Raw genomic sequence first — 27,006 nt, 5'->3', positions numbered from 1 at the left:
GAAGAAGCGTTGGTAGATCCACTGGTTTCATTTCAATCTTGTTTTTCTGTTCCTCCCCCACAATATGGCTGCATGCCTAGGGACAGAACACTCCCAAAGTTGTCTTCCCCAAGAGTCAGACTCCCCAAATCTTGCACATGTCCAGAATTGCACTGGTTCCATTGCATCAAGAGCCCTGCACAGTCTCCAGTGAGGGAGCAGGACTTGCCCCATAGAAGTGTATAAAAAAAAAAAAAGAATATTCAGATCCAACAAGTAACTTGTTCTGAGGTACAGCATCTTTCACAGGCATTCCCCAGTGGCAGCTGCAAGTTAGTTACAGCACAGCAAAAATCTCCCAGCCAAACCAAGAGCACTTTAAAAAAATTAAATGCAATTAAAGAATAAACATAGTTCATAAAAATGGAAACATATGGACTTCTACAAGTTCTTAAATTTGTCTTTACGTTAGTACTTTTAATGATCTATATTATTGATTAGATAGACGTTAATGGCTATTCTGGAGCTATTAGAGGCTATTGTTTAAATACATATTTATGGAGATTTGGAGCTATTCCCATCTACCATATAAATCCCTATTTAAAAAAAGATGCATATCACATAGATGTTCATCTCATTAAAAGCCATTATAGTCTATTGCGGAAACTTACATTTAAACAATCTGTTGGGATTGGAATGCAGAATGAAAATAACTGTAAAATACAAGATATTCTTCATGAAGAACAACCACATTATAATAATTCATCTCTTACCCAGTTATGTTTTTCTCCACACCCAGGCCCCAAAACATCCTACAGGGATTAGACTACTTTATTATTTGTATTGCAGTAGCATCTAGACACCCCAATCAGGATTCAGGTCCCATTACACTATGCATACTCATTTCATGAAAGGAGAGTCTCTGACCCAGACGAGCTTACCATCCAAGTATACAATGAGCAATAACATGTGGATATGAGATAAGAAAAATACAAATTAACAGCCAATCATGATTATTATAATAAGCAGTGACCACTGCGCACCAGCTGCCTAACCAGTGTTCAGAGTATTGCAGGCATCATGATAGAAGTGTTAAGGAGACATTACAAGGAGGATAATGGGGAGGCTTTGGAGAAAAATTTAATTTTTCTTTCCCCTCCCACACAAGGGGAATTATTGCGGGGGTGGGGAGGAGTGCAAAGATGCTTGTTGCAAAACCTAAAAAAATAAAGGCTGGTCTCAATTGGAAGTGGGGAAGACTTAGCAAGAGCTAAATACTTACCCCATTTATTTTTTCTTCATTCATGAATGTCCTCTCAATGAGGCCCACTGCAAAAACAAACTCTCCCAGGTGTGTCTAAAGTAGCCTGGTATCTAAGCATGGAGACCTCCCCCAAATGGGTTTCTTTTAAAATTAATGAATTAATTTGATTAAAACATAGGCCAGAACATGATGTGTAGAAACTCCAATAGTTTATTTTTATCTTCACTTTGTGAAGTAAGGGAAGAGGCGGAAAAAGAAAGAGGGACAAAGAGCAGAAAGAAAAGGAGCTATATGCATGGAGCAAGTTGGCCCAGAACTTTCTAACGGTTCAAAGGCCGACACAGTCCCTAGGCAGCATTGCTCCTAAGTACAAAACTCCAACTACACACATACTGCATTCAAGGATACGTGATCACAGAAATGCTGAGGGATGAAGGGATCTTTTCTGTTCCTGACAATATTTTCTTAGTGCTACCCAAAGCGGTAAGTTATTTGAATTTCATGGTTTCAGATACTGAAATCTTAAACTTCCCGTGTTGTAACAAAGCATGAATATGTATTTAAAAATGGCAAAGCCTTTAAGTCATTGTTTCTCAAACTGGGGGGGCCCGACTCAAAAGGGGGTCGCTAGGCTATTGTAGGGGGTTTGTAGTATTGCCACCCTTACTTCTGCACTGCCTTCAGAGCTGGGCAGCTGGAGCGGGGCAGCTGCTGGCCGGGAGCCCAGCTCTGAAGTCTGCACCGCCACCAGCAGCAGGGCAGAAGTCAGGGTGGCCTGGTATGGGATTGCTGCTGCTGGTGAAGGCACTGCCTTCAGAGCTGCTCCATTAGGTCTGGTGTGGAGGCTACCCGGGCCATTGTCCAAGCACTTCTTCCCTGGGCTGAACTTCAGTGGCACTGGAGCCCTGCCCAAACCACTCGCTCAAATCTGGATGCGGGGGAGGGGTGCAATAAAATCTATTCCTCCCTCCCCACTCCAAATGGTGCTCTGCAGTTCACTGGTTCCTGTTTCCACATATACTGTTTGAAGATGTAGATCATTCTAGCATGTAGATTGAAGGGGGTACAAACATACAGGTAACAGTTATGCTGAAATGAGACTTCCTATATCCCTACCATCTTTTCCTTCTTTAAACTGTACAGAGTGCTGAAAAAAAAATCTCAGTTTTAATTAAAAATGTAATTCCTATATTGGCCTTCCTGTTTTGTGATTTAATGAAATATTGAGACTGTCTGATGAAGGCTCACCATGGCAACTGTTAACATCATTAGGAATTGTGTGGGATTACAGAAAAATTGAAGAGCTGTTGATAATTGACAATATTTCCACTATTATTCATCAGCATAAGTAAGGGGCTGCTCAATGCTACCTAGGCACAAACTCAGTTAACCAAGGCGGAATAGAAAGTGAAATGTTTTTAATACAGTTTCTTGATGGTTTTAATATCAATTTAGTGAAGAGGGACAAATTGTTCATAGTTGATTAACTTCTTTACCATTCAACACCACTGAGAAAAAACAGGAGAGAATTATTTATGTATCTGTTTGATAGATAGTATGTCTGTGGGTGTCACTTAGAAAAGACAAACATATGGCAAGTCTCTCAAAAGATACAGTAGCTAAGTTTATTTCACAAAATTCAGTGAATAGAAACAACTTTGAGTTTTTACCCATTTCAATGCAATCACATTTAGGTGTCAAGGGAAAGGAGGTACAAGTTTCTAGCTTAGACAACTATGCATATGAGGCACAAACATTTGATTTGTTCCCTCACTCACTTCTTGTCATCCTTTTTAGACTAAATACAGTTCTGTTTGTTCTGTTTATGGGTACAAATATAAAAAGCAAACACACCTCTTTAGGCTGCTTCAGTGCATGTGCGTAGCTGGATGTTCGTGTTTGGAGGATACTATCACTACAATAACCATGCAGCAGTTAGGAGTTACTGGCTCCATCTTTCTATAGGATACTCAGTAACAAATATTCAGAGGCAAATAGCCCCATACCAAGCCAGTAAGGCTGGTGAAAAAATAAATACTTAGCTTATATAGCACTTTCATCAGTAGGTCTCAAAGCACTTTACAAAGCATGTTACTATCATTGACCCCATTTTACAGATGGGAAAACTGAGGCAGAGAGGCAAGGTGACTTGCCCAAGCTCACCCAGCAAGCCAGTGGCAGACCCAAGAGTAAAACCAAGGCCTTTTGAGTCCCAGTTGTCTATCCATTAAAGGGTCAGAACAAAAACACCCTACCCGCCCCCGACAAACACAAAGTTTCCTGCAGATTCTGCTAACCTTTTCTAGCCAGTCACACAAACAGTACACTGAAGGCAAACACACAAATGCTCTCACGCAACCTCTGACGGGCACTAGTAACAAATATTAGAAGGTATACAAGCCTTTACTATTATAGTAGGAAGTACCTGGCTGAAGGGAACAGAAATGAAAGTGTTAATAGAAACATCTTCTCCATTTGCTTATCTATGACAGCAGTGTGCCCAGACCCTGGCAGTATTCCTCAGTCATCACTGCAGTTCCACAAAGCCAGAGACAACAGACTGCACCATTCAGTTATCCGGTGCTGCTGTCACCTCTGGGACATCAGAGTCTGCTGCAAAAAAGCAACAGGTTGTCAAGCCTGCAGCTGAGGACATTTAGGAGGGGAAAAGCAACATCAAGACCATACAATGGTAACATGATTCATCAAAAAGAATAATTGGGCAGGAGAAGAAAGTGTATATGAAGGGTAGTGACAGTCCAATTATTTTGGCTTCATTTCTACCACTTACAATAAGAGCACACATGGCCTTAGCTGTTCCCATGTGTCATCAAATGGATTCTATTTTAATTGGCTTTCCATACTGGTTTCTTCAGAGGTTTGAGTGTCGCCTTCATTTGATCCTGCATTGATTTTCTCTGAAGTTTCCCCTTTCCATGGCTACCGCGATCAATTAACGTGCTATATATAGGGTGGTCAGTTTCTCTTCAGTGTTTTCATTATATTGCACCCGCACTCACTGCCTGAGGTTCCTTGTTGTGAGCAATAGGGTTGAGTATATTAATAGCAAAGGTATGAAGATGCCCTCAGGTTTTCTAACGGAAATGTGGAAGTTTGAATCAACAGCTCAATATTCCCAAACGAAAAGCTTCAAGAAAGAATCAAGGTTGGAAGTGGGCCTCAACAGAGTCCAGATGATGCCCCAAATCAATAATAAATGGTTCCAAATAAAACCCCCACTAGCTCTTAAAAAGCCCAAATATTAAGGAATCTGGAAGTGAACAGTTAAGGGATTCAGCCAGTTCCTCACTGTCGGATAATTCTCCTCCCCATTCTCATCAGTAACTGTCACTTAACTTTGTCTCTTTTCTGCAATGAAAATATGCTGTTGATGTACACAGTTGGCTTCATATCGTGCTTACATGTGCAGTAAAGTTTCTGAAAGGACTCTAGTCCCAAGGTCAGTCACTCTATAAGCCAGGAGATTGCAACTTTTTTCTTTCTGAGCCCTCCACCCCCACCATACTATAAAAACTCCACGGCCCACTTGTGCCACAATAACTGGTTTTCTGCATATAAAAGCCAGGGTTGGCATTAGGGGGTAGCAAGCAGGGCAACTGCCTCGAGCCCCATGCCAAAAGGGGCAAAGCTACATTGTTCAGGCTTCGGCTTTAGCACCAGGTGGCAGGGATCAGGGCCCTGGGCTTCAGCCCCACGGGTTGGGGTTTTGGCTTTCTACCCTGGACCCCAGAGAGTGCTGGCCCTGCTTGGTGGCTCCCTGAAACCTGTTTGCATCTCCCCAGGGGGCCCCGGACCCCTGGTTGAGAACCACTGCTGGAGCCACAGTGTGATGCACTGGTGGAAGAGAAAAATATTTTTATGAATAAAACTGGAGTAGCTTGGTGGTATGCAATGGGTTGATTCAGTCATATTGCCAGTATATGTAAGTGTATGGTTTCACAAGACTGGGTCTTGATTTTTGTATCTACTCATTCCAAAAACAAAAAAGGTACATCAGTAACATTGTAGTACAGTGCATGTGTTTATATACTGGAAATAGATTCTTTGCTTATGAAGTGAAGTTGTACAAGCATTTATAATTTAACTGGGTGGATAAGACACTTGTTTCCCCATCCCCCAGCCCTTCAAGCCTCCACTGCACCTCACCTCCATGACCCACAATCCCCCGCTCCCCTCTGTTCACATCCATCCACTGTCCCTGGTTCCCTGCACTCTTCTTCCCTTTAATGTCCCACCAGGCTCCTGGCCCCTCTACTATATACCTAAGGGTAGGTCTACACCACAGCCAGGAGCATGCTTTCCAGCACAGGTAGACACATGCAGTAGTTTTGCTTGACCTAGCATACTAAAGATACCAGTGTAGACAGAGTGAGAGGGGGTAGCAAGGGCAGCCAGGGCCATAAATAGGACGGGTGAGTGGAGAAGCCACCCAGGGCACAAAGCCGCAGGAGCAGAAAAATGGGACCAGAGGTAACACGTGTGTACACTTCAAATGTGGTATCTGGGGGGTCATATGCCCCCCACGAATATTTTTGATTACACACTACAACCCAGACAGGCTGGTTGACCCTTGAGGTGAGTCAGGAGGTGAAGGTGACACTCCCTTTCCGAGCTCCCGTAGAGGCATGTCCCGATCCAGCCTCGCTTCTCTTGGGAGCACACCCCACAGTTTGAAAACCTCTGTGGGCTAGCCCCCTGAACCTTTAAATTGTGCCCCCACATTATCAACAGTTATGTATCACCTCTGATTGGGGTGGAAAAATGTCAAAAATACCAGTAGGGGGTGCAAATATGCTTGCTCGCCTGGGCGCTAAAATGCCTAGTTATAGCTCTGCGGGCAGCAGCTTGAGTACAAACCTGCCCAGACTCCCTGGCTACATACTTCAGTAGCTGCCCACGACACCACCAGTGTATTCCCCAGTTAGGCTGTGTCATAAATATAAAGGGAAGGGTAAACACTTTTAAATCCCTCCTGGCCAGAGGAAAAACCCTTTCACCTGTAAAGGGTTAAGAAGCTAAGATAACCTTGCTGGCACCTGACCAAAATGACCAATGAGGAGACAAGATACTTTCAAAACTGGAGGGCAGGGAAACAAAGGGTTCTCTCTATTTGTGTGTTGCTTTTGCTGGGACCAGAGCAGGGATGCAGGTCAGAACTCCTGTAAAGAGTTAGTAAGCAATCTAGTTAGATATGCATTAGATTCTGTTTTGTTTAAATGGCTGATAAAATAAGTTGTGCTGAATGGAATGTATATTCCTGTTTTTGTGTCTTTTTGTAACTTAAGGTTTAGCCTAGAGGGATTCTCTATGTTTTGAATCTGATTACCCTGTAAGGTAGTTACCATCCTGATTTTACAGAGGTGTTTCTTTTACTTTTTCTTTAATTAAAATTCTTCTTTTAAGAACCTGATTGCTTTTTCATTGTTCTTAAGATCCAAGGATTTGGGTCTGTGTTCACCTATGCAAATTGGTGAGGATTTTTATCAAGCCTTCCCCAGGAAAGGGTTTGGGAGGAAAGACATTTCCAAGCGGGCTCTTTACCTGTTATATGTTTGTTAGATGCGTGGTGGTGGTAGCAATAAAGTCCAAGGACAAAAGGTAAAATAGTTTGTACCTTGGGGAAGTTTTAAACTAAGCTGGTAAAAATAAGCTTGGTGGGGGGGTTCATGCAGGTCCCCACATCTGTACCCTAGAGTTCAGAGTGGGGAAGGGACCTTGACAGGCTGCTATTTTTAGCACCCGAGCTCAATTAGAGCTAGCATGTGTCAATCCACACATGCTAGGAAGCAGGCTGCAGTGCAGACATACCCTCAGAGAGTCCCCTTTCAAGACTGAGGAGCATAGCACAGTTTTCAGTGAGTTTTAACAAGGTGGCAAGTTTGAAACTTGAGTATCAAATTGTCAGCTACAGGTGCCCCAAAACGACTCAAGCTTTTTTAAAGAGGCTCACTTTTAAATCATTTTAACTTGGCAAAGTAATTATTTACCTGAAAATCCTGTCACAGGTGATGTGATAAATTTGATGAAGACATACTGAATTATTCCTACAAAACAAGGAGGTTGAATCCCTGCTTTAGAAGCAACCCCTTGTTAGAAGCAGAACTCCACCTTACCTATGGAGGCGCTACAGCAGGAAAGCTAGCTCCGACATACGCCACAATGAAGTGACTAGCTCTACTCCATCACTGGAGTGCCAGAAGAGTTCTGAGCGAAATGCTGGTATGTCATATTGTTGTCAATTCCAGATGCTCAGGGTTCAGCTGATCGCCATATTTGGGGTCGGGAAGGAATTTTCCTCCAAGGCAGATTGGAAGAGGCCCTGGAGGTTTTTCACCTTCCTCTGTAGCATGGGGCACGGGTCACTTGCTGGAGGATTCTCTGCTCCTTGAAGTCTTTAAACCACGATTTGAGGACTTCAATAGCTCAGACATAGGTGAGAGGTTTTTCGCAGGAGTGGGTGGGTGAGATTCTGTGGCCTGCATTGTGCAGGAGGTCGGACTAGATGATCATAATGGTCCCTTCTGACCTTAATATCTATGAATCTATGACTAGGGTGACTGCTGCCGGAATACCGTGTTCAGTTCTGGTGCCCACAATTCAAGAAGGATGATAAATTGGAGACGGTTCTGGCCAGGGAGAAAGCAGGCCCCCAGAATTGCCAATAGCTCAGTGGTTAGGGAACTCACCTTAGACAAGGAAGGCCCAGGTTAAAGTCCCTGAATCAGAAAGAGCAGGAGCTTGATTCTGGGTTCTCCCACATCCCAGGTGAGTACCCAAAACACTAGTCTATTGGCTATTCTGGAGACACTTTCCCATTTTTTCCCCCCAGCTCTACTTTGGCCTTCTAAAATCAAGACACCAGAAACTATAATGCAGGAAATAATTCTGTATGGTCAGGAAGGTCAGAAGCTCATGCTAAAGTGCTTTGTTGAATTGGCAGAGGTTACCTGGGAATTCAGTGGCACAGCCAGGAATATACTCCCTGCTCTTGTTTCCCAGCCCTAAGCCTGAACCATAAGGACTTCTTCTTCCAATACCGGCAGCACCCCATCCACCTCAATGAAATGTGAACTTGATGGCCTAATCAGCGCCATTTGTTTGCTAACATTATTCAGCCTAGGCAATCTCGGTTTTAATTTGTTCAATCAGAGAAGTGAAACATGGTTAGAGCTTAACATTGGCTAATGTAGAGGTAGTTTTCAAGTGCAAGAAGTATGAAATGTTTCCAATATTCGTATTGTTTGAACAATTGACATTGTTCTCTGGCAGTACAGCTGATGAAGAGCCATGGCAACAGAATATTTTCATGGGCTTCCGACAAGCCAAGACTACTTTTCATAAATAAAAAGGAAACTCCAGGTAAAATGCTGCTTCCTCTTGAATTCCTCTCACCCCACCTCCCAAGTGCCACCAGAGCCTAAGGGGAAGTCTGCTTAGGTATGTTTTCTGGATGATGCAGTGAAGGAACTGGCAGTAGCTAAGTTGTGACAAGTCACTTAGGAAACTTGGCTCCAAGTTGGTATTGCAGACTTAGCTTATTGCCTCTCATACAAATTGGTTCAGGTGTCTGCACTTCATTAGGCCAGCTGTGACAATGTTGACTCACCTTTGCCAAGTACTTTGAGAGCTACAGATGGAAAAGTGTTATTAGCTACTACAGTTTTAGATATTGTAATTAAGGATCAGAAAGCTTCAACAGCTTGGCTGGGAGGCCCTGTGGGTTACACACTGACTGTGCAGCTAACTAATGTGGGTTCTAGCCTTGGCTCTGATTCTTAATTTACTAAGCTATTTTATAGACGCTTAGAATGAATGTAGGGCGGCATACCCACTTTTGGATGGGAGTTCAAGGGGGTGGGGAGTAGCTACATAGTGAACATGCCTATCATGTACCGATGTGCTTTGACTAAGATAAGGGTTGTTCCTGAGGAACCCTATCATAGCCAACAGCTCACCCCTTTATCAAATCAGACACATTTCATTCTATTCCCACCATTAAATTAGGCTTGAATAAAAACTGGGAGTGGATGTGTCATTACACAAAATAAAACTATTTCCCCATGTTTATTCTCCCCCTCCCCACCCCCCTGCCACTGTTCCTCACATGTTCTTGTCAACTGCGGGAAATGGCCCATCTTGATTATCACTACAAAAAGGTTTTTTTTTCTCTCCTGCTGGTAATAGCTCACCTTAACTGATCACTCGCATTATAGTGTGTATGGTAACACCCATTGTTTCATGTTCTCTGTGTATGTAAAATCATCCCACTGTATTTTCCACTGTATGCATCCAATGAAGTGGGCTTTAGCCCATGAAAGCTTATGCTCAAATAAATTTGTTAGTCTCTGAGGTGCCACAAGTACTCCTGTTCTACTTAGGCTAAACTGTTTGATCTTGTATTTAGCTGTGACACTTATTACCTTTCTCAGACATGAAGAAGAGTTCTGTGTTGCTTGAAATCATCTCTCTCACCAACAGAAGTTAGCCTAACAAGAAATATTACCTCACCCACCTTATCTCTAAAAAGAATGGTGGCATTCTGAAAGCTTCTCAGAAATTTGGAGCATTAGTAATAGACCAGAGGAATGAGTTGAGGGTAGGTACGTGGCGAAAAGTTGGTGACAAATGCAACTTAGTACCTGGGTATCACCACCAAATGGGTGGCATAGATGTTTCATTTGCTGTTAGAGACCTTGTACACTAAAGCTGGCCTATTTTTGTAACGCAGACTTCCTAGATTTCACTAGGTCACCTGGTCACAATTGTGCAAAGTACTCATTTTTTTTTCTAACAGGAAAAAAAAATCATACAAATAGAAATATCTATAAATAAAAATGTCAACCAGGCCACATACTGTAAGAAAGGGAAACCCAGACTGCAAGTTTGTTACTGAGAAGGCATGGCTTCTCCTGACTGACTAAAGATATTGAATTTCAACACGTTCTAATCTCATTGCGTACATAGGCTATAAGCAGCACCTGACATTCAGATCAGTAATTCTGTGGTCTCACTGGTCCTTGGAAAATTATTAAAGCATACAACTGTGTCTATAACTGGTGTGACCACAACATAACAGCGCTGATAAGGCAAGAGAGCCACGCAAACAGATAGAGCATAGAAGACAATTAATTAACACCATAACATACCTATGCCAGGAGTCAGCAAAGTGCTATATTATGAATGAAATTGTATTTCTTGGAGTCCGCGGTGTTAGATACCATGTAGCACCTTGGCCACCACCAGTTCTATTTCCCCTTCAGCAGGGCCCCTTTAAGAACTCACTCAGCTTCCAGTCACCTTCTCAGCCCAAAATCCATTAGTTTACCCTTAAGCAGGCTGGCAGCACACTTCGTCAAAAACAGAACTCAAAAGTCCCAAAACAAACACAAAGTCATTCATCAGTTCCAGCTCCACAGCCCCATTTCCTGAGATTACTGTCATGCCTCCAGACATCCCAGCTACTTCTCCCAACCATGCAACCCTCTTACTGCTTCCAGCTGCCTTTTAAATTTGAATCACCTGATTCATCTCAGGTGGGGCTCAGCCTGTAACCAGGGCTGGCTTAGCCCCAGGCTCTCCAGCCCAACGGCAAGCCACCCCGTTACAATCCAGTTAGACGTTGTGGCAGCGTAAGGGTGGAAAGTGAAGAGGTGTTTAAGGAAGAAGCTATGTGGTAGATCTAAAGGTTCCAACCTTGTTGATGACCGATAAGGGTGTTCTTATAATGCTCTGTGATGGACTTTTGGGGGTTTTTCAGTCTGATTTTTTAAAACCTAAGAAATTTCACCCCCAAAAATGTTAAAACACATTAATAATGTTGCAAAGTCAAGCATTCAGAAGTTACAAAACATCTGAATTGAGTTAAATGTTAAGTTGTCTGAAAAAAATCAGATCATAGGCATGTTATATTGGGCATGCAAAATTAATGGGAACTTTTGACTTTATAGATGGGAAACACAGGTAAAGAGTGATTAAAATGGGGATGATGCCTGCCTCTCACTCCCTCCTCACCAGAGTCAAAGACCTCCTGGACTACGACTGGAGAGACTGGCTGCATCCCCTGACGCTCGCTCGGCGCATGGGGCTCTCCATGCCTCACACTCCCCAGCGCGTACTTCAGGAGGTGAGGGCCGCTTTACCGCCCACTGCTCAGGTCTTCCTTGACTGGGTCCTGCGAGAGGACATGCCTAGCCCACCCTCCACTCTAGGCCCTACGGACCTTTTCATCGGGCTCCTGCCCCATGGACCTGCCAGGCCATCCCACCCCTTTACCGCGAGCCAGCTGCATGACTTGCAGCCGGTTTGGTTCTGGACTGCGCCAAGAAAATACCTGCCACACTCTTCACGTCCTCGAGCGCCACACTCTTCACGTCCTCACCCTTGCGTCCCGCCCTGACACAAAATGGCAGGACCTCTTGCCACCTCTGGAGGGTGAGGAACCCCGGTGGGCCAGCCTACACTCCACCCTGGTTCCGAGGCCCACTGGGGACATCAGCTGGCGGATCCTTCATGGAGCTGTGAGCACGGGAGTGTACTTGGCGCAGTTCACTCCCCTCCCAGACACCTGCCCCTTTTGCGGCGTGAGGAAGACCCTGGTGCACTTGTACCTGGAGTGTGCCAGGTTGCAGCCCCTATTCCGGCTCCTCTTGGATATCCTATTACGTTTTTGGTTGCACTTTTCCCCTCACCTGTTCATCTACACACTCCCTATCCATGGCCCCACAAAATCGCGGGACCTCCTTGTCAACCTCCTCCTAGCCCTGGCCAAAATGGCCATCTACAAAACCAGGGAGAGAAGGCTGGCTGATGGGGTTTGCTACAACTGTGGGGCCTATTTCCGCTCCTCATTCCGTTCACGCATCCGGAAAGAGTTCCTCTGGGCGGCGTCCGCTGGCTCCCTTGACACCTTCAAGAAGCAGTGGGCACTGTCCGGGGTTCTCTGCTTGGTGTCCCTGTCAGGTTCCCTTCGTTTAGCCCTATGACCTCACTCCCATTCCTGTTATCTCATTAGTTGTCCCCCGTAATTATTTCAAATGCTGATTGATATTGCAAAATAAAAATCACATACTAAATCCAAACTTTCCAAAAACAAGAGGAAAACCCCCACACAAATAAAACACACACGGTGCCCTTAGTCTCTCAAATACCTTGTGCCACAGAGTCACTTTATGTGATTTCTGTTCAAAGCATAACAACCCAACCTGCATCTTTGCTCTTTGTCCTCGCAGCCCAGCTTACACACAGACTGTTCATTTTAGCTCACTGTTTCATATATGGGGCTTGATTGTCCTCTCACTTACACTGTTGCATTCCAGTCAAGACCAGGGAGCTCCACCAGAGTAAGTGAGGGGAAAATCAGGATCACAGTCTCTCAGCTCTCACCATTCACCAATGTGGTAGTAGACTGAGCTCTGGTTAAGGCATTTCAAGAATTAGATCAAAACTTGACCCAGCACTACACAGTTCCTGCAAAGCTAGCAATATCCAAGTGAGTAAAATGCAAAGATAAGGTTGTTCTCTTGTTTTATATAAGTAATGAAAATGTTTAAATAATTAAAATCAGAAAAAAACAAAGAAAAGGAATATATGGCCTTATAAAAGCAAAGCACACTGCCACAAGGGTGAATCATAGGTATTTTTCCATAAAGATTCCTGCTTACGTTCAAGGGAGCAATTATTTCACAGATTACAGTTTTTCATTTTAACAGTCATTAAAGACCACAGAAAACAACTGGCAGTTGTGTAGTATCCTTCACAAGGTCTCTGGGCCAAGTATAATGCTCTAAAATGATCAGCATCTATAGCAGCTGTAAATTACAGTAAATATTTAGGGTCTCAATTCTCCAATGCGCCGAGCACTTTGGATCCTGATCCAAAAAATACTTAAGCACCTGCTTAACTTTAAGCCAGGGCACAGTCCCAGTGAAGTCAGATGTGAAACCAGAGTGCCCTGCACCTTGCAGGACCAAGTACTAGGGCATGATTCTACTGCCGTTGAAGTCAATGACAAAACTCCTGTTGTGGGAGCCAGGGCAGACCAAGAGTTCATTAGTGCTGTCTAAAATGATGAGGCAACCCGATTATCTCAAAAGGCGAAAATGTCCCTATTTTAAACAAATGTGCCTCTTTTGTTTGTTTTGAATATGCAGGTTTTCAACCTGGAGCCAAGGAAATAGAGTAAGGAGTGAAAAAGGAAACCTTACCTGAAGGCCTTCTATAGCTAATCTCAGCATGCTTGGTGTGAGTTTGGAGGCCTGCTTAAAGGTGAAGTTGCTCCAGTCTATAATCAAAACAAATCCATTCACTTGAAGTTCAGGGTCTTCAATCATGGCTTCTAAAGAAAGAAGTATGGCACGCAAAATATCCACCAGTGTGTACCTGTCGATAATAGAGGGTGAACTGGGTTAGGCTAACCAGAAGGGAATGATGAGGGCATGCAAAAACATGAGATAAAAAACTTCTAATCATTTCCTCTCATGTTATTTATCAAACGTAAACCAAAGGATGGATTTTGATTTTATATTTACCATATAGGTAACCTTGGATAAAATCAGCTATCAAATATAAGCAGCAAAAATATAAACTGCCAAAACAAATGTAAATTTTCCCATAGAAAGTGACAACCTTCTGATCTGCTTAATTATTTTCCCATTTATCAAATGTATACACTGTAAGATCTGTGCAACTTCTATTGTTTTAAGATCATAGCTGCATGGAAGATCATTACAGTCCGACACTACAAACATGCACCCAATGTTCCCTGGCATAACTTTCCAAAGGTAGAGATTACAACTCCCCAGTCTTCAACTGCTAACAAAAGGGAATTTCAACACCTCTCTCTCTCATTATTGTTTACTCTCAGATCCATAAAGTACACTGTAGAATTTTCAAAGCACAACAAAAGAGTCTCTTCATGAAAACAAAAAAAGAAACACACCACTGCTTTGGAACATCTCTGGTTAAAGGCAATGTCAGCCTATTAAGATTTAATTAATCACCTTCTGAGTACTTTTACCCCCTAGCAAGGCAGTTTCAATACTCAGTTTAGAATCTGATGATCATTTTCTTCTGCTACGGTACACATTAAATTTTAGTACAGAGAGATTGCACAATGTGTACACGCTGCATCTAGAAATAGAATATAATGATGTATTTCACACACACATAAATATAAAGATTCCTATATAAATAAACATGCAATAGAAATGATAATTCCATGCTGATCTCACCACCTAAATTTGGTCTCTCTGAGTCACAGCCTAGTATGGCCTACAAAAACTGTGGACTTTCCAGAGTAGGCTGCTAGGGGGTTCTTCCCTTGTAATTATTCTGCAAGCTGAACAATACTGGTAAAGGCCCCAGGTCTGTAAAGAGATCTGCTAGCAAACCAAAAAACAAACGGGAAAATGGTAAGCATGTTTCATGAAAATTTCTGAAAGAAATTAAACATTATTCATTTAATTCAATTGTTTTCATGATTTTTTTTATTTTGAAAAATTTTCATTTTGAAATCTTTCATGTTGTTTTGTCGAGATAAATCCCACTCTCTATTATATGTTAAAACTTTCCCCCTTTTTTTCCACGCTGGTAAAAAGCGGGCATGGTAATAAGAGAAATCTGGGGAAAAAACCAATTTCTCTCTCTCACTTTATTACTTGCTCTTTCTTTACTTCCACTGGAAATTTTTAAAAGGGGAAAAGTGGAATTGCCTTATAATTTCCAAATGAAAGATTGCAAAAGGTGAAATTTTTCAATTTTTGCCAAAAAAAATTATTTTTTTGACAAAAAGTTTCCATAAAATGAAATTTTCCATGGGGGGGGGGGGAGGCAGTCTTTGAAACTCCATTTTTTGATGCAAAATGGTCAAAAACATTTCAACCAGCTATTCATGGACTCTTACACCCCTACGTGTCCTCTTGGAGTCAGTGGGGCCCTGCATGACCATAGGAGCTGACTACAGCAGATCCCTTTGCAGGGCTGAGACTTTCAGCATTCCACAGCCACCCATAACTGGCCACTTTCCAGAAGCTGAGCGATAGACTCCACCCAGCCTAACTGCCATATCATAGACTATCCGGGTTGGAAGAGACCTCAGGAGGTCATCTAGTCCAATCCCCTGCTCAAAGCAGGGCCAATCCTAATTTTTGCCCCTCAAGGATTGAACTCACAACCCTGCGTTTAGCAGGCCAATGCTCAAACCACTGAGCTTTCAGTCAAAGAGGAAACATTTAAAAATAAAAACGGAACCTGAGTTGTCAGCTCTATCCCAAAGCTCAGTATAAACCACAGAGTAGACCAAGCACCAAGTTTTTACCACCATGTCATCAAATCCTGTGTGTCAGATAGACAGACAGATAGATATATGTATATGTTAATCTGAGACATCATGCATCTTCCTATGTAGTTGTCTCCTAACCCACCATTGGAAAGGGGTGCAGGACACCCAATCAAAGTGGTCTTGAAAACACCCAGTACGGTCTATATTGCACTGTTGGTAGCACAAGCACTATAAAAGACTCCCACTTTTTTTCTACTGTAGAAGCAGCTGCAGCTCTCTTGTTTGGGAGCATGAGAGCTCCACTTTGACAGAGTGTCCCGCACTCCTTTCCAGTGGTGGGGAATGGAAGAGGCACAGGCATACTCTTCCACGGGCACACTAACTTGTATTAGGGATGATCAGAAAAGTTAAAATTTTGATGAAAAAGAGAAAATATTCCATGAAAATGTTCACCAAAAAGGTTATCTGACTAGCTGTAGTACATAAGGTATTTAAAGATGGCTAGGGCATCTCTCTCTTCCGTTGGGGCCATGCACTGGGAATATGCCGTCCTTAAAATGGTAGGCACCCTTTTGGTTTACGCAATCCCACGTGAATGTGGGCAGCTCATTTACATTAAATGCCAAGATGCTGCCCAAGTCTCCAGTGGGCTGAGCTGGGTTTGCGGAGATTTGTTTTCATTCAGGGGGACAGACAACATTTCTTCTGAACACATTAGTCCATTACAAAGCAAGTCTGTCAGGGATCCAGAATGCCACATATATATTGTTTGCTGGATCAGACCCTTAAGCTATCATGACACAGAGAGTGAAATCCTGACCCTGCTAAAGTCAATGACAAAATTCCCATTGACTTTAATGGAGTCAGGATTTCACCCCTAGTGTTGAAGGAGCGGTGATTCTACAGGGCTAGATTCCGATACCCTTACTCACATTCTATAGTACCTTATTCCACAAAAAGGTCCCATTAAGGTGGTACTCAATGTGAGTATGAGTCTCAGAATTTGGCCTATAAAACTTATAATTTCATGGTTCTCAGCTGAAAAAGGCAAGGATTTCTCCCTCCAATGAAGAAGAACAATGATAGAACTACCAGAAAATGCTTTCACTTGCTATCAGGAGAAGACACCCAATTTATCCATGAAATAAAATAAATCAAGTTAGAACCATTCAGGAACTTGTTCATGTTTTAAAAACAAACAAACAAACAAAAAAAACACCACCTTGATAGGAAATTAGCTGAAAATAAGAGATAATCAAAATGCCAGGGTAAGATAGTTTATCTATACTGGGCTTTCTTTCTTGATTTTGCTATATTACTTAAGTCAGCTACATTGCTGAAAATCACAAAAGAAAGAAAAATCCATTATGGGCAGTGCTTAGTTTTTGCTGGGCTGAACTCTGGCATCTGTGAGCTTGGCAGTTCATAACCCCAGCCCTGGGCTATCAGCCAGCAGCTGCCACTCTCTGACACCCAGCTCTGAAGGCAGCACCGCCCCCAGCAGCCGTGCAGAAGTAAGGGTGGCACTACACCATACCATGCCATAGTTCTGTGCTGCTGCTGGCAGCGGTACTGCCTACAGAGCTGGGTGCCCAGCCAGTGCCACTGCTCTCTGGCCGCCCAGCTTGTGCCCTGGCACCTCTTTCATTACAAATTAAGCACCAATTATAGGCCACTTAACACAGTTTTTACTCTGAGCAAATGCTGAGGCTACCCAGAAATCTAAATCCAACATGATAGAAGAAACCTTAGGTGTTGCAAAGTGCAAGTTGTGTATTAAAGTCAAAGCAGAAAAGCTCTATAAAATGAAATACGAATAAAGGAGCTATATTACAGTTGTTACATAGCACGGAGTTATTTGCATAAAGCTTCATCTCTAGTCCACTCTACACAATACATGTAAACTGAAGTCCTGTCACAGGCTTGTGACAGACTTGTCCTGCTATATGATGAACCATACCACATGTTCCATTCTCATCTGGACTTGAAGTGTGTGTGACTGTGGTTGGTAGAAAATTACTTGCCACTGAGACATGCAATTTTTTTTTAAAAACTGGATACCTATAATCATGCAGCTACATACCCAGTAGCCAATAACAAACTAATTCAAGTCCCATGCAACAACATTCTATCTTTGCATATTTCCTAACATTTTCCAGGGACTTATTAGGAAATGTAACGGAATGTAGAGCTGGATAACTATTTTGTAGTTGTTAGTCAAATCATTGGATGAATAACCTGCCCCCCCATCCAGTTTTCAACCACCTCAAAAGCTAGTCAAATATTCTTGTTCCATACATTCTTCAATCCATAATGCAATATTTGTGGACTAATTTACCTGGGCAGCTCTAGAAGATGTATTATGGAGTAACCATTAGTAGCTCCGTAGTTCAGATTGCAACATTGTTTCCATTTAAAAAGGAATTTTGAATCCTCTCTAAATCTGAACAGCTTGAAAACTGTTAGGCCAGTTCAGGGGCCCGGGTAGAGTTTGTGGTGCACCTCAGAGGCCATTTGATCAAGCATTTCCTGAGACAGAGCCCTCCAAAATGAACTGTTTAAGTATTGCTAACCTAAAATGTGTTTCTCATGGGATTACATTTATTTTGACCTTCTCTCTCTCTAATTTCATTTACCCTCTTTTTATCCTCTCTCCTTATTCCAATCTTTCTTCAGTCTCCTCTATTCATTGCAGATTGATAAATACACACACGTTCATTCCTTACAGCCCCACCCCTTTCCTGTTTTATGTTTTCCCTTTATTAATTGTTGTCTCTTTCCTGACCACTCCTTTTCTTTCTTGATTCTCTCTTCTTCTTTCTCCCTTTCCTCCCTATTGCTTGCCTGCTCTCTCCTTTTCTTGTCATCGCCCCAATCAATGCTTCTTCCTCCCCAGATCCTATGAAAAAACCCTTGACTTTGGTGCTGCACTGGTCAAGCATTGTTCAAAAACAGGTGCACTAGTCTAAATGTATTAAGCTCTAGTTACATAAAAATTTGACATCAAAAGTATTATATAAAGAGATGCAAAAAGAAAGCTAACTAATGGGAATTTTGAGACTTGGCTGATATTTTAGTGTTCTGCGTACCCCCAATTTTACAATTTTTTTATATACAATTTCTTTGATTTCCTTGGATTTATAAAAGCCTCCGTAGGTGCCCATCCTACCCCCTGGGTTGTACTGCTAAGATCCATGTGCAGTGTTCAGATAACTTTCAGTTTAACTAGAGAAATGTCACAAAGCAAAAACGAAAAGTAGCATCAACTGCAAGCATTAGCACAAAATATAACTGGAACGAGATGAGATTTGTTGCAGTTGCTAGTTGTTAACTACTGCCATTGTACAGCGTGAAAGAAAGAAGCCATCATTTTATTCCACCGATCTGTACTGTTACAGCCATTGGCCAGCTCAGTGTGCGTGCTAAGTAGCATGTGCCCATTCTTCACAGCAAGACCCAAAGACTCCAGCAGATTAAGTTATTTTGACCTCCAGGCCTTTCAGCTTTCAGGGTGTTTGTTTATTGAGGGGACATTGAGTGCTTTATTTTCCTCTGACCCCAGTTTTCCAATTACTGCGACAGTGGTTTCAGGTGAGCAATGTGCATTGTGTCTGATTTGCTATGATGTATGGCTTTACAATAACCTAGAGCTAACCTGCACCCCACTGCTGGAGAAATAAATCCTGTTTTATTAATGGCTGACAGTCACACTTTTTCATATAGCCTCTCACATGACATACAGTAGCTAGTAGTGTGTAACTAATTCTTTTAAATAATCTAGAATTCACTAGTAACTGTATTTATTGCCTCCTATTTATACAACCATGATTTATACAATACTGATACGTTTTTCTAGGCTAAAAGTAACGAAGCTGGAAACAGGTGATCATGTACTGAATGAACACTGTGGGCTAGGTTCACAAAAAGCATCACAACGTCCAATTTTTAGGCACCTAGGAAATCACTGAGATACACAAGGCCTGAGTTAGGCGCCCAGGCTTTATGTGCAATGAATGGAGAGAGACAGATACCTAAGAATATAATTCAAAAAACAAGCAAGCTAGGCAGCTCCTTGGATAAGCCAACCAATGGGAGATGCTGAGGAGAGGGGTGTGTCCTAAACTTCACTCCCTCACAGAATTCAGCACCTACAATATAGGCTGGAAGGAAGCAGCTCTCTTGGCATGGGATTCTCAGATGTGAACCCTTGCTTAGAATTAGGTGCATATGGCATTTTTTGCAAGAAGTTGGGGTGGGGTGGAGAGGAGGAGGAAGAAGAGCAACCATCCTGTGCCCTGGCTTCATCCTCATGCAACAACTGAAACTAGAAAGAAGACAGCTAGATCACTGGTAGCAGAAGTCTTATGTCAAATCAAATCACCTATGTCAGATGTTTTTAACATCTTATGCCAGAGTTATGTGGGAAGCAAAGTAGAGTTTCTTTGCCTTTACCATAGCATCTGTCAAATCTTGCATCAGCTAATTCCCATTTGTTTTGAATAGCAGACAGTCTGGTTCCTCTGAGATGTCGCATTAGCTCTATGGCTGACGTGAGTCCCTACCATTATGAGGAAATTTTGTGTGGATTCAGTCTGCTTCTGTGGATGCAAAGTGGTCTCCACTTGAGTTTAGGTCAGTGTAGCTTCCTGAGGTACTAGATGTGTTGGGAATATAATCATACCACAACCTTTTAGAATCATGTCCACCCTGGCTGGTGAAGGCTTCCATTAAAGAAGCTCTTGTAAAGTCACTGCTCCAAAAAAAAAATCACTTCATTCAGTCTCTAGCATCTAGTATCTAGTTAACCAACAATGGTAGATAATTTTAGAAGGTTTTGGCAAGACAACTCAACTACAAGAGATGCCTCAGATCTCCTTGACTCTTGTCAATCTGGGTACAGGTGTGGGTACTGACAAAAGAGGAGACCTCATAAAAGTCAGCTAAAGTTAAAAATCTTTTGTTTTATGTCTATTGTGTTAGCACCCAGAAGCCGCAATCAAGATCAAAAAGCCTACTGTGTTAGACGTTGTACAAAGCATAGGGAAGTATAGCTTTTGCCCCAAAGATCTTACAGCTTTGATCTTTTGGATTTGCCATTAATACCCAGAGTAACAAACTTCTATTATAGTGTTTTCATTAATTATAATTCATATTTTAAAAAAATATATTATTTCACACATAGACTGACCTTAATATCCAAGTAGTGTTACTATTTATTTGCATAATTATTTTGACATTTTGTTCAACTCATCGCTTCAAAAATCTACTTGCTAACTCATCTGGTGACTAGGGAGTCGCAGAGTAGGATGAGCCTTTAATGTTTGAGGAATTTAAGCTGCCATTTAAAAAAGTTTCTAACCCATGTGGTTGTGAAAACAGCCTTTTGAATGTGAACCCGTGCAGTGTCTTGTTCCTGAGTCCTCAACAGACCGCTCCAGTGCCTTTGATTCAGCTTATAGATTTCCCCAGGGGACAGCAGAGTAAAATTAACAAGTCTGGTCAATTTCACCGCTGATATTCAGAACCCTGCAGACAGCTGTGAAACTGACAGGAATAATGCCAATTTTATTCTGCCATTCTTGGGAAAGCTCTGAGTGATAGTTGAAGCAAACATTAGTGGTAGTTATCTAGGAAGATATTCCAAAATACCCACAAAGGGTAGTGGAGGATGAGGATACAAAAAAAAAGCCCTCACCCACTGCAATAGCCAGAAAATTTTTGGAAGGAGTAAGATAATAGAGATCCTTGCTCCCAACAATCAAAAGGCTATGCCTGGGGGGTGCGGGAGGAGAAGACAATCTCCCTTCCAGCAACCAGTTGGAAGCATAAAATAGATAAATTATACACCTATTATCCAAATGTAATCATATACCTCATATTAATCAGAAGTTAATATGAAAGATTGAGCCCTATGTACAACCCAGGCACAGCCCCTGGTAGGAATCCCATCACCTTTTCCCTACCCAACTGCTGAGAGAAGTGGTGGACTGCTCACTAAGACATTCCCCTTAATCCTTGCACTAGAACCTCACCCCATCTTTTTTATAGGTTTCTGGTTTAGTCTTTCAGACTGTAGGGCATCTGGTAGAGTTTTCAGGCCCTGCTTTAATTTAGTGAATGTAATGTCTTGTTTGGCACATGGGCTTGTTTTCTCATAGGAATGTTTTGTTTCATTCTTTTCCTATTCCTAAGTCCTTTAATTGGTTTGATGGTAATTGGAACTATATAAATGACTGTTGATGCTATATAAATCCTCTGATCTGTGGCTGTTATTCATTTTAAAAAAACAATTGTCACTTTTTAGTTGGAACTGTTAATATGTTGGCTATAATAAATTGCACACATATGATAAATTATATTTATTGGCTTGTAGCGCACTGTTAATTTAGTCAAGAAAGTATGCAGGAAATTCACTGATTGAACAGAAGCTTTTGAAAAGTCTTGTTATAAGTAAAAAGCACACTGGTTTGCGTACTGTTAACGCATTAAGGGCTTAATCAATGTGAGAGACGGGTGCATAGCACCACTCAGGATCAGGCACTAAATGAATATCAGGTCAGCTGCATTCGTGGGGAGGCAGTGCAGTCCCTTGGATGGGATACTCGCCTGGGAGTCAGGAAATCTAAGTTTTATTCCCAGATCTGCCACTGACCTGCTGTGTGACCTTCAGCAAGTCAATTCCCCTTTCTGTACCTTTGTTCTCCTCCCTTTGTCTGTCTTATCCCTGTGGACAAATAACTCTCTCTTTAGGGCAAGGACAGTGGGATTTCAATCTCAGTTGGGGTATCTCAGTCACACTACGACTGTAATATAAATAATAATGTGTTCAGTTAAACTTACATAAAATTGTAATTATGTTTTGTCTTTTTAATATTCTCCCAGATGATCTCATGTAATTTAAATCAAATAAGAACACATCTCACTATTAATACAGGAGAATAAACCCACTCTTGCCACATTAAAAACAAGTGATTAACAAGTGCTATTTTTTTGTACTTTGACTAAGAACTAGTGCTCTGCGTATTTCCACATAAAACTTATTTTACCAGAGTGCAATTATGAAGAAGAAAATTGATCATACTCGAGACAGGCCAGACTAGATTGGTGAGAGAATTTCATCATAGCAGAAGTACAACTTCAAAAAGATGTCTAACTTGTCATGTCCTTCCACTTATTCCTGTCATTTTGCTCTTTCTTTTAGGATATTACCAGCTTCTTAATTTAAGAAAAGGCTTGAGGTTGTCGTTACAGGGTAAGGAGCTATAGTGACGTAACTATTTATTATTATTATTGTGGCAGTGCCTGATCCTGCAACCTTTGCACACATCAATAGTACTTGCTCTCTTGGGTAACCTTAGTGATTTTAATGAGATTACTCGCAGGAGTATAGTTTGCAGGAGTGGGCCATAAATAGTTCGCACCTAAGGAATCCATGAATAGATCTGTATTGAAAGTTAAACAATGTTTAAACTGCCTGTAATTTGAAGGCTATAGGTGATCCACCAATAACAGAAGGAAATTATGTATAGCATCCCCAGTGATGCATTTTTAAACCAATTTCCCCCCCCCCACAGAACACGCTGCCCGTTGCTCACATACCCGGCCTTGATAATAATACACAGCACTTGCATGAGCTCACTAAGCCATCCTCACGCCAGAACGGACCACAGTCAGTTTTAGGGCCCTTGGAGCCTCATTCAGTTTTGAAACCTTGCGGCAAAAAACTTGTATAAAGACCCCTCCCATCTCACTGATAATTTCACCAAGGAGACCGTCAGATGCAGAGTAGGAGAGGTGAAGGGAAGAGATGTTTAACATCAGTCTGACACATACATAATTAGATGGTTCAGTAACTAATCTTGCCTTCTCTGGCTGAGGAAAAGTAGTCAGAGCCTGAGCTTCATGTGCGTCCAGACTTTTCAGTTCCTCTTCAGAAATGGGAATTAGCCCTGAGCTGGAAGAGCATTGTGGGTATTACTGATATGCAAATGAGCACTACCAAGCAGCCCTCTCTTTCATTACTTGAGATGTATTGTGTGCTTAAGCAAAAGGAGCTGAGACAAGATCTAATAAATATTTGTCAGGCCAGTTGGACAAATTATCTGTTTTGCCTCTTTTAAATGCATCATTATTTCAGCTGGGGAAGAGGCAGAGGAATGTAAATCAAGGAGCATGTCCTTTGCCTAATCCATCAATAAGGGAAAAAGGAGTCCCTATCCTCCGCCCTGAATATACAGGGCAGTGCACAGAGGGAGCTTTAAGTCAAAATGTGTCATCGCTATTTCCTTTTTCCTGCTCCATGCTGCGGTCCAGTCCTGCTGTGTGTAAAGCAGGGTGTGTCCCTATTGCCCTCCCCATCATCCTGTAACTACTGGATTTCATCAGTGGTGGGGGGAGGTTTCAATCATAAAGTCATAAAGTTTAAGGCCAGAAGGGACCACCAGATCATCTCAACCTTCTGTATATCACAGGCCACCACCAACACTCAGCACCTACATGCTAAACTCAACAACTGAAATCAGACCAAAAGCATTACAGCCCAAAGGAGACTAGACTGTTCTGTGCCACAGGAGGGACTTAGGTGCACCAGTGTCCAAGGCCCCTGCAATGGCAGGGAAATGATTAAGGAAGATACACCCAGATGATCCTGGCACATGATCTGCACCCATACGCTGCAGAAGGTGATGGCCCGCCAATGTCACTACCTATCTGACCTGGGGGAAAATTCCTTACAGGTACCACATATGGTGATCAGTTAGACCCTGAGCACATGAACCAGCCAAGCACCTGAGAGAGAAAATGCTTGGTGCCATCTCACAGCCTTTGCTCACCCTGTCCAAAGTCTCATCTCTAGCTGTGGCCATTCCTGATGCTTCAGAGGAAGGAGATACAACTACCACCACCCCAAAAAAACCCAGAATACACTGGGAGGAAGAGTCCCTTCCTGACCCTGGCTGGTGGCCAACTGAAACCCTGAAGCATGAGCTTTTAGGACCATAAGATATGCAGTCCAATGGTGGTGGGTGGGTTAATGAATGAGTGCATCTCAGCCAGGTGGGAAGGGGCATGTGTTAGAGTCTGGGCTCAGTATTTACCTGCTCTGGTCCCAGTTGGCAGCAAACAGGACCAGGATCTTCCTTCCATAGTGGTCAAGGTTGGCCAGCCCGCCGGGGAAGCCATCCTTCAGTGCCTGCTTGATGCCAGGGTCAGTGGCCTTGAAGCTCTTGAACATGTCCAGGTTCTGCTGCCGGTACTCAAAGTACTGAGCCAGCAGGCGGAATGCCTCGAAGTGCTGAAATTTCCTGGCTCTCAGGAAGCGTAGAATGAAGGCATCATCTGTGCGGAGGAAGCCAATGTCTGGCCGAGTGATCACCATGTCCCGCACCTCCTGGATGTCCTGGTGCAGGGTATCCGGGTTCTCATTCAGCTCCAGCCGGGCTTTCTCCAGCGTCTCTGGGGACAGACCTGCCTGCAAATGAGTCATAGTGCTGCTCCCTCCTCTGTCGCTGCTAACTGTGCTCCTTTCCCTTACAGGATGCACCCCCACACAACCCCAAAAGGCTGATGCAGTTGTTCCTTAGAACATGTACCCCCCTCCCTAAATCTCCCCACAACCTGCTGCTCCTCTTCCTTGTAGAATGTATCCCCTAGCCCCAGCAACCTGCTGCTCCTGTCCCTTATGAGACCCCTCTTCCACCTGGCAAATAACCGTTCCCCCAGAACCCCAATAGCCTGATGCTGCAGTCACTGTAGAGAGAAAAGCCAATATAACAATAACACCACGCCACACACAAACACCCTATTGCTGCAAATCACTATGGGAAGAAGCCCAGCAACAGCTAGTAATAATAATTAATAAAGTGGATCCCCAGCAGAGTTTCCAGGAAGGGGGGAGGGTTCTTTCCCCCAGAAGACCCAAGTTTGCCCCTTTGGTTAAGTAGGCATTTTATCGGTGTAATAAAAAGCTGCAGTTGTGGTGGTTTTTTAAGAGCCACATGATCACAGAGAGCGAGTCCAAAAAGCAGGATGAAGGACTCTCTCTGGATTTGGGATGAGGTTTTTATCCCTCCCCCGTGCAAACAGTGATCTCACCCCTGATGCTGCAGTCACTAGAGAAACAACACCAATAATAATAAATAATAATAATAATAAATAAATAAATTAAATAAAGGTGGTGCCTCAAACTGAGAGTTCCCGGTAGAGGTTGCTTTCCAAAAGAAGGACCATTTATTTAAGACCAAGGACTGCCATGGTTAAGAGGCATTTTTCTTTGATTTAAAAAGAAAAGGAAAAAAGCTACATGTCGTTCGTTTGCTGGTCTATATTTAAAGATCCTCTTGAGCGCAGACAAGGACTCCAGAAAAAAACTGCCTATGGCTTGGGGTGGGCTTTTTCCTTCTCCCCACCTACGTACACAGCGATCTCAGATGGTACCCGCAGGATCTGGTGCTGGTTGTTGTATTTCCCCCACCCCCGCTCTATTATTTTATTTATTTTTCTTTTTTTTTTTTATCTCAGCCAGGTCTTCCCACGCACCGCACGCCGCCTCGGAGGGACTGGTCTCCAGCCCATCCTCCTCCTTCTCCCGGACGGCTGAATTCAATCGCTTTGCAAAACGCACGGTACTTAGCAGCAAGGAAAAAAGGGCTGGGAAGACAGCTCGCCAGGCAAACAAAAACCTAGGCAATGCGGCACCTCCCGGCATCCATCAGCAACAGCAGCTCCTCTCGCCGGCAAGCCCGGAGCTAGGCAGCTGGGAGGAGAGGCAGAGTCGCCGAGCCCGGAGCCCGGAGCCCAGGACCTGCGGCGGAGCCCGGCTGGTGTCTGGCCGGGGCGATGCTGCGGCTCCGCTTGCAGAGAGCGCGGGCTCCGCGCCGCCGCCGCCGCCGCCGCCTTTGTGTTGGGCTGGAGCAAGCCGGCGGCTTCTTGTGCGGCTGCTGCGGCTCTGCCTCGTGTTCAGTGCGCGGCTGCTGGCAGGTTTGCGTCAATCAGGGCTCCCTAGGCGGCTGCTGCCGGTGACTCCAGCTCAGATCAGCCCCTCTCTCGCTCACGCCCTTCCCCCTGCTTGCTGTCCGCGGGAGAAAGAGAAAAACCCACAGAGCAGCCCCCAGATCGCTCCAGCCCATGCCCCCGGTTCCCCCCTGCACCTGCTCCCCTGCCCCTCCTTGGGCCACCAGCAGGCCTCTTGCAATGGAATATTTATATTTCGGCAGCTGAGAAACGCCCCCCTGCCCTCCCTTTCCCCCAACCCATCTAGTCCTTCCCACTCTTTTGTGTACAGAGAGCCGAACTGCAGTGGAATTAGCAGCTATTGTTGATTTCGATTCATATTGACACTCATTAGTGTCTAGTTCCTACAGGAACCATCCCTCTTCTAAATGCATTTGAGATACTACAAAAAAACAAAACAACCCCCACACATTGGTGGCTTTGGGTTATTAAAAATGCCTTTGCGGCAGGAAAG

General features: G+C 43.3%; 1 protein-coding gene across 4 annotated transcripts in view; it reads right to left on the bottom strand.

Moving 5' to 3' along the window:
• The window catches only part of CLVS2 (clavesin 2), a 54,594-nt gene extending 27,929 nt beyond the window's left edge, over positions 1 to 26,665 (bottom strand). For 2 of the 4 annotated variants that reach the window (XR_012158040.1, XM_073337199.1), the window contains exons 1-3: positions 26,079 to 26,665; positions 24,638 to 25,011; positions 13,468 to 13,642 (exon numbers count right to left, since the gene is read on the bottom strand). Coding sequence is in view for 3 of the 4 variants with exons in the window: in XM_073337199.1 (XP_073193300.1) it covers positions 13,468 to 13,642; positions 24,638 to 25,011; positions 26,079 to 26,114 (585 nt within the window). In the remaining variant the exon portion in view is untranslated. Of the gene's footprint in view, positions 1 to 13,467; positions 13,643 to 24,637 lie in introns of all 4 variants that reach the window. The other 2 variants (XM_073337196.1, XM_073337197.1) reach the window with 2 other exon arrangements.
• Positions 26,666 to 27,006: the final 341 nt, after the last annotated feature.

Source organism: Lepidochelys kempii, chromosome 3 (genome assembly GCF_965140265.1).
Source record: "Lepidochelys kempii isolate rLepKem1 chromosome 3, rLepKem1.hap2, whole genome shotgun sequence".
NCBI lineage: Eukaryota > Metazoa > Chordata > Testudines > Cheloniidae > Lepidochelys > Lepidochelys kempii.
This window is presented reverse-complemented; position numbering and strand designations above follow the sequence as displayed.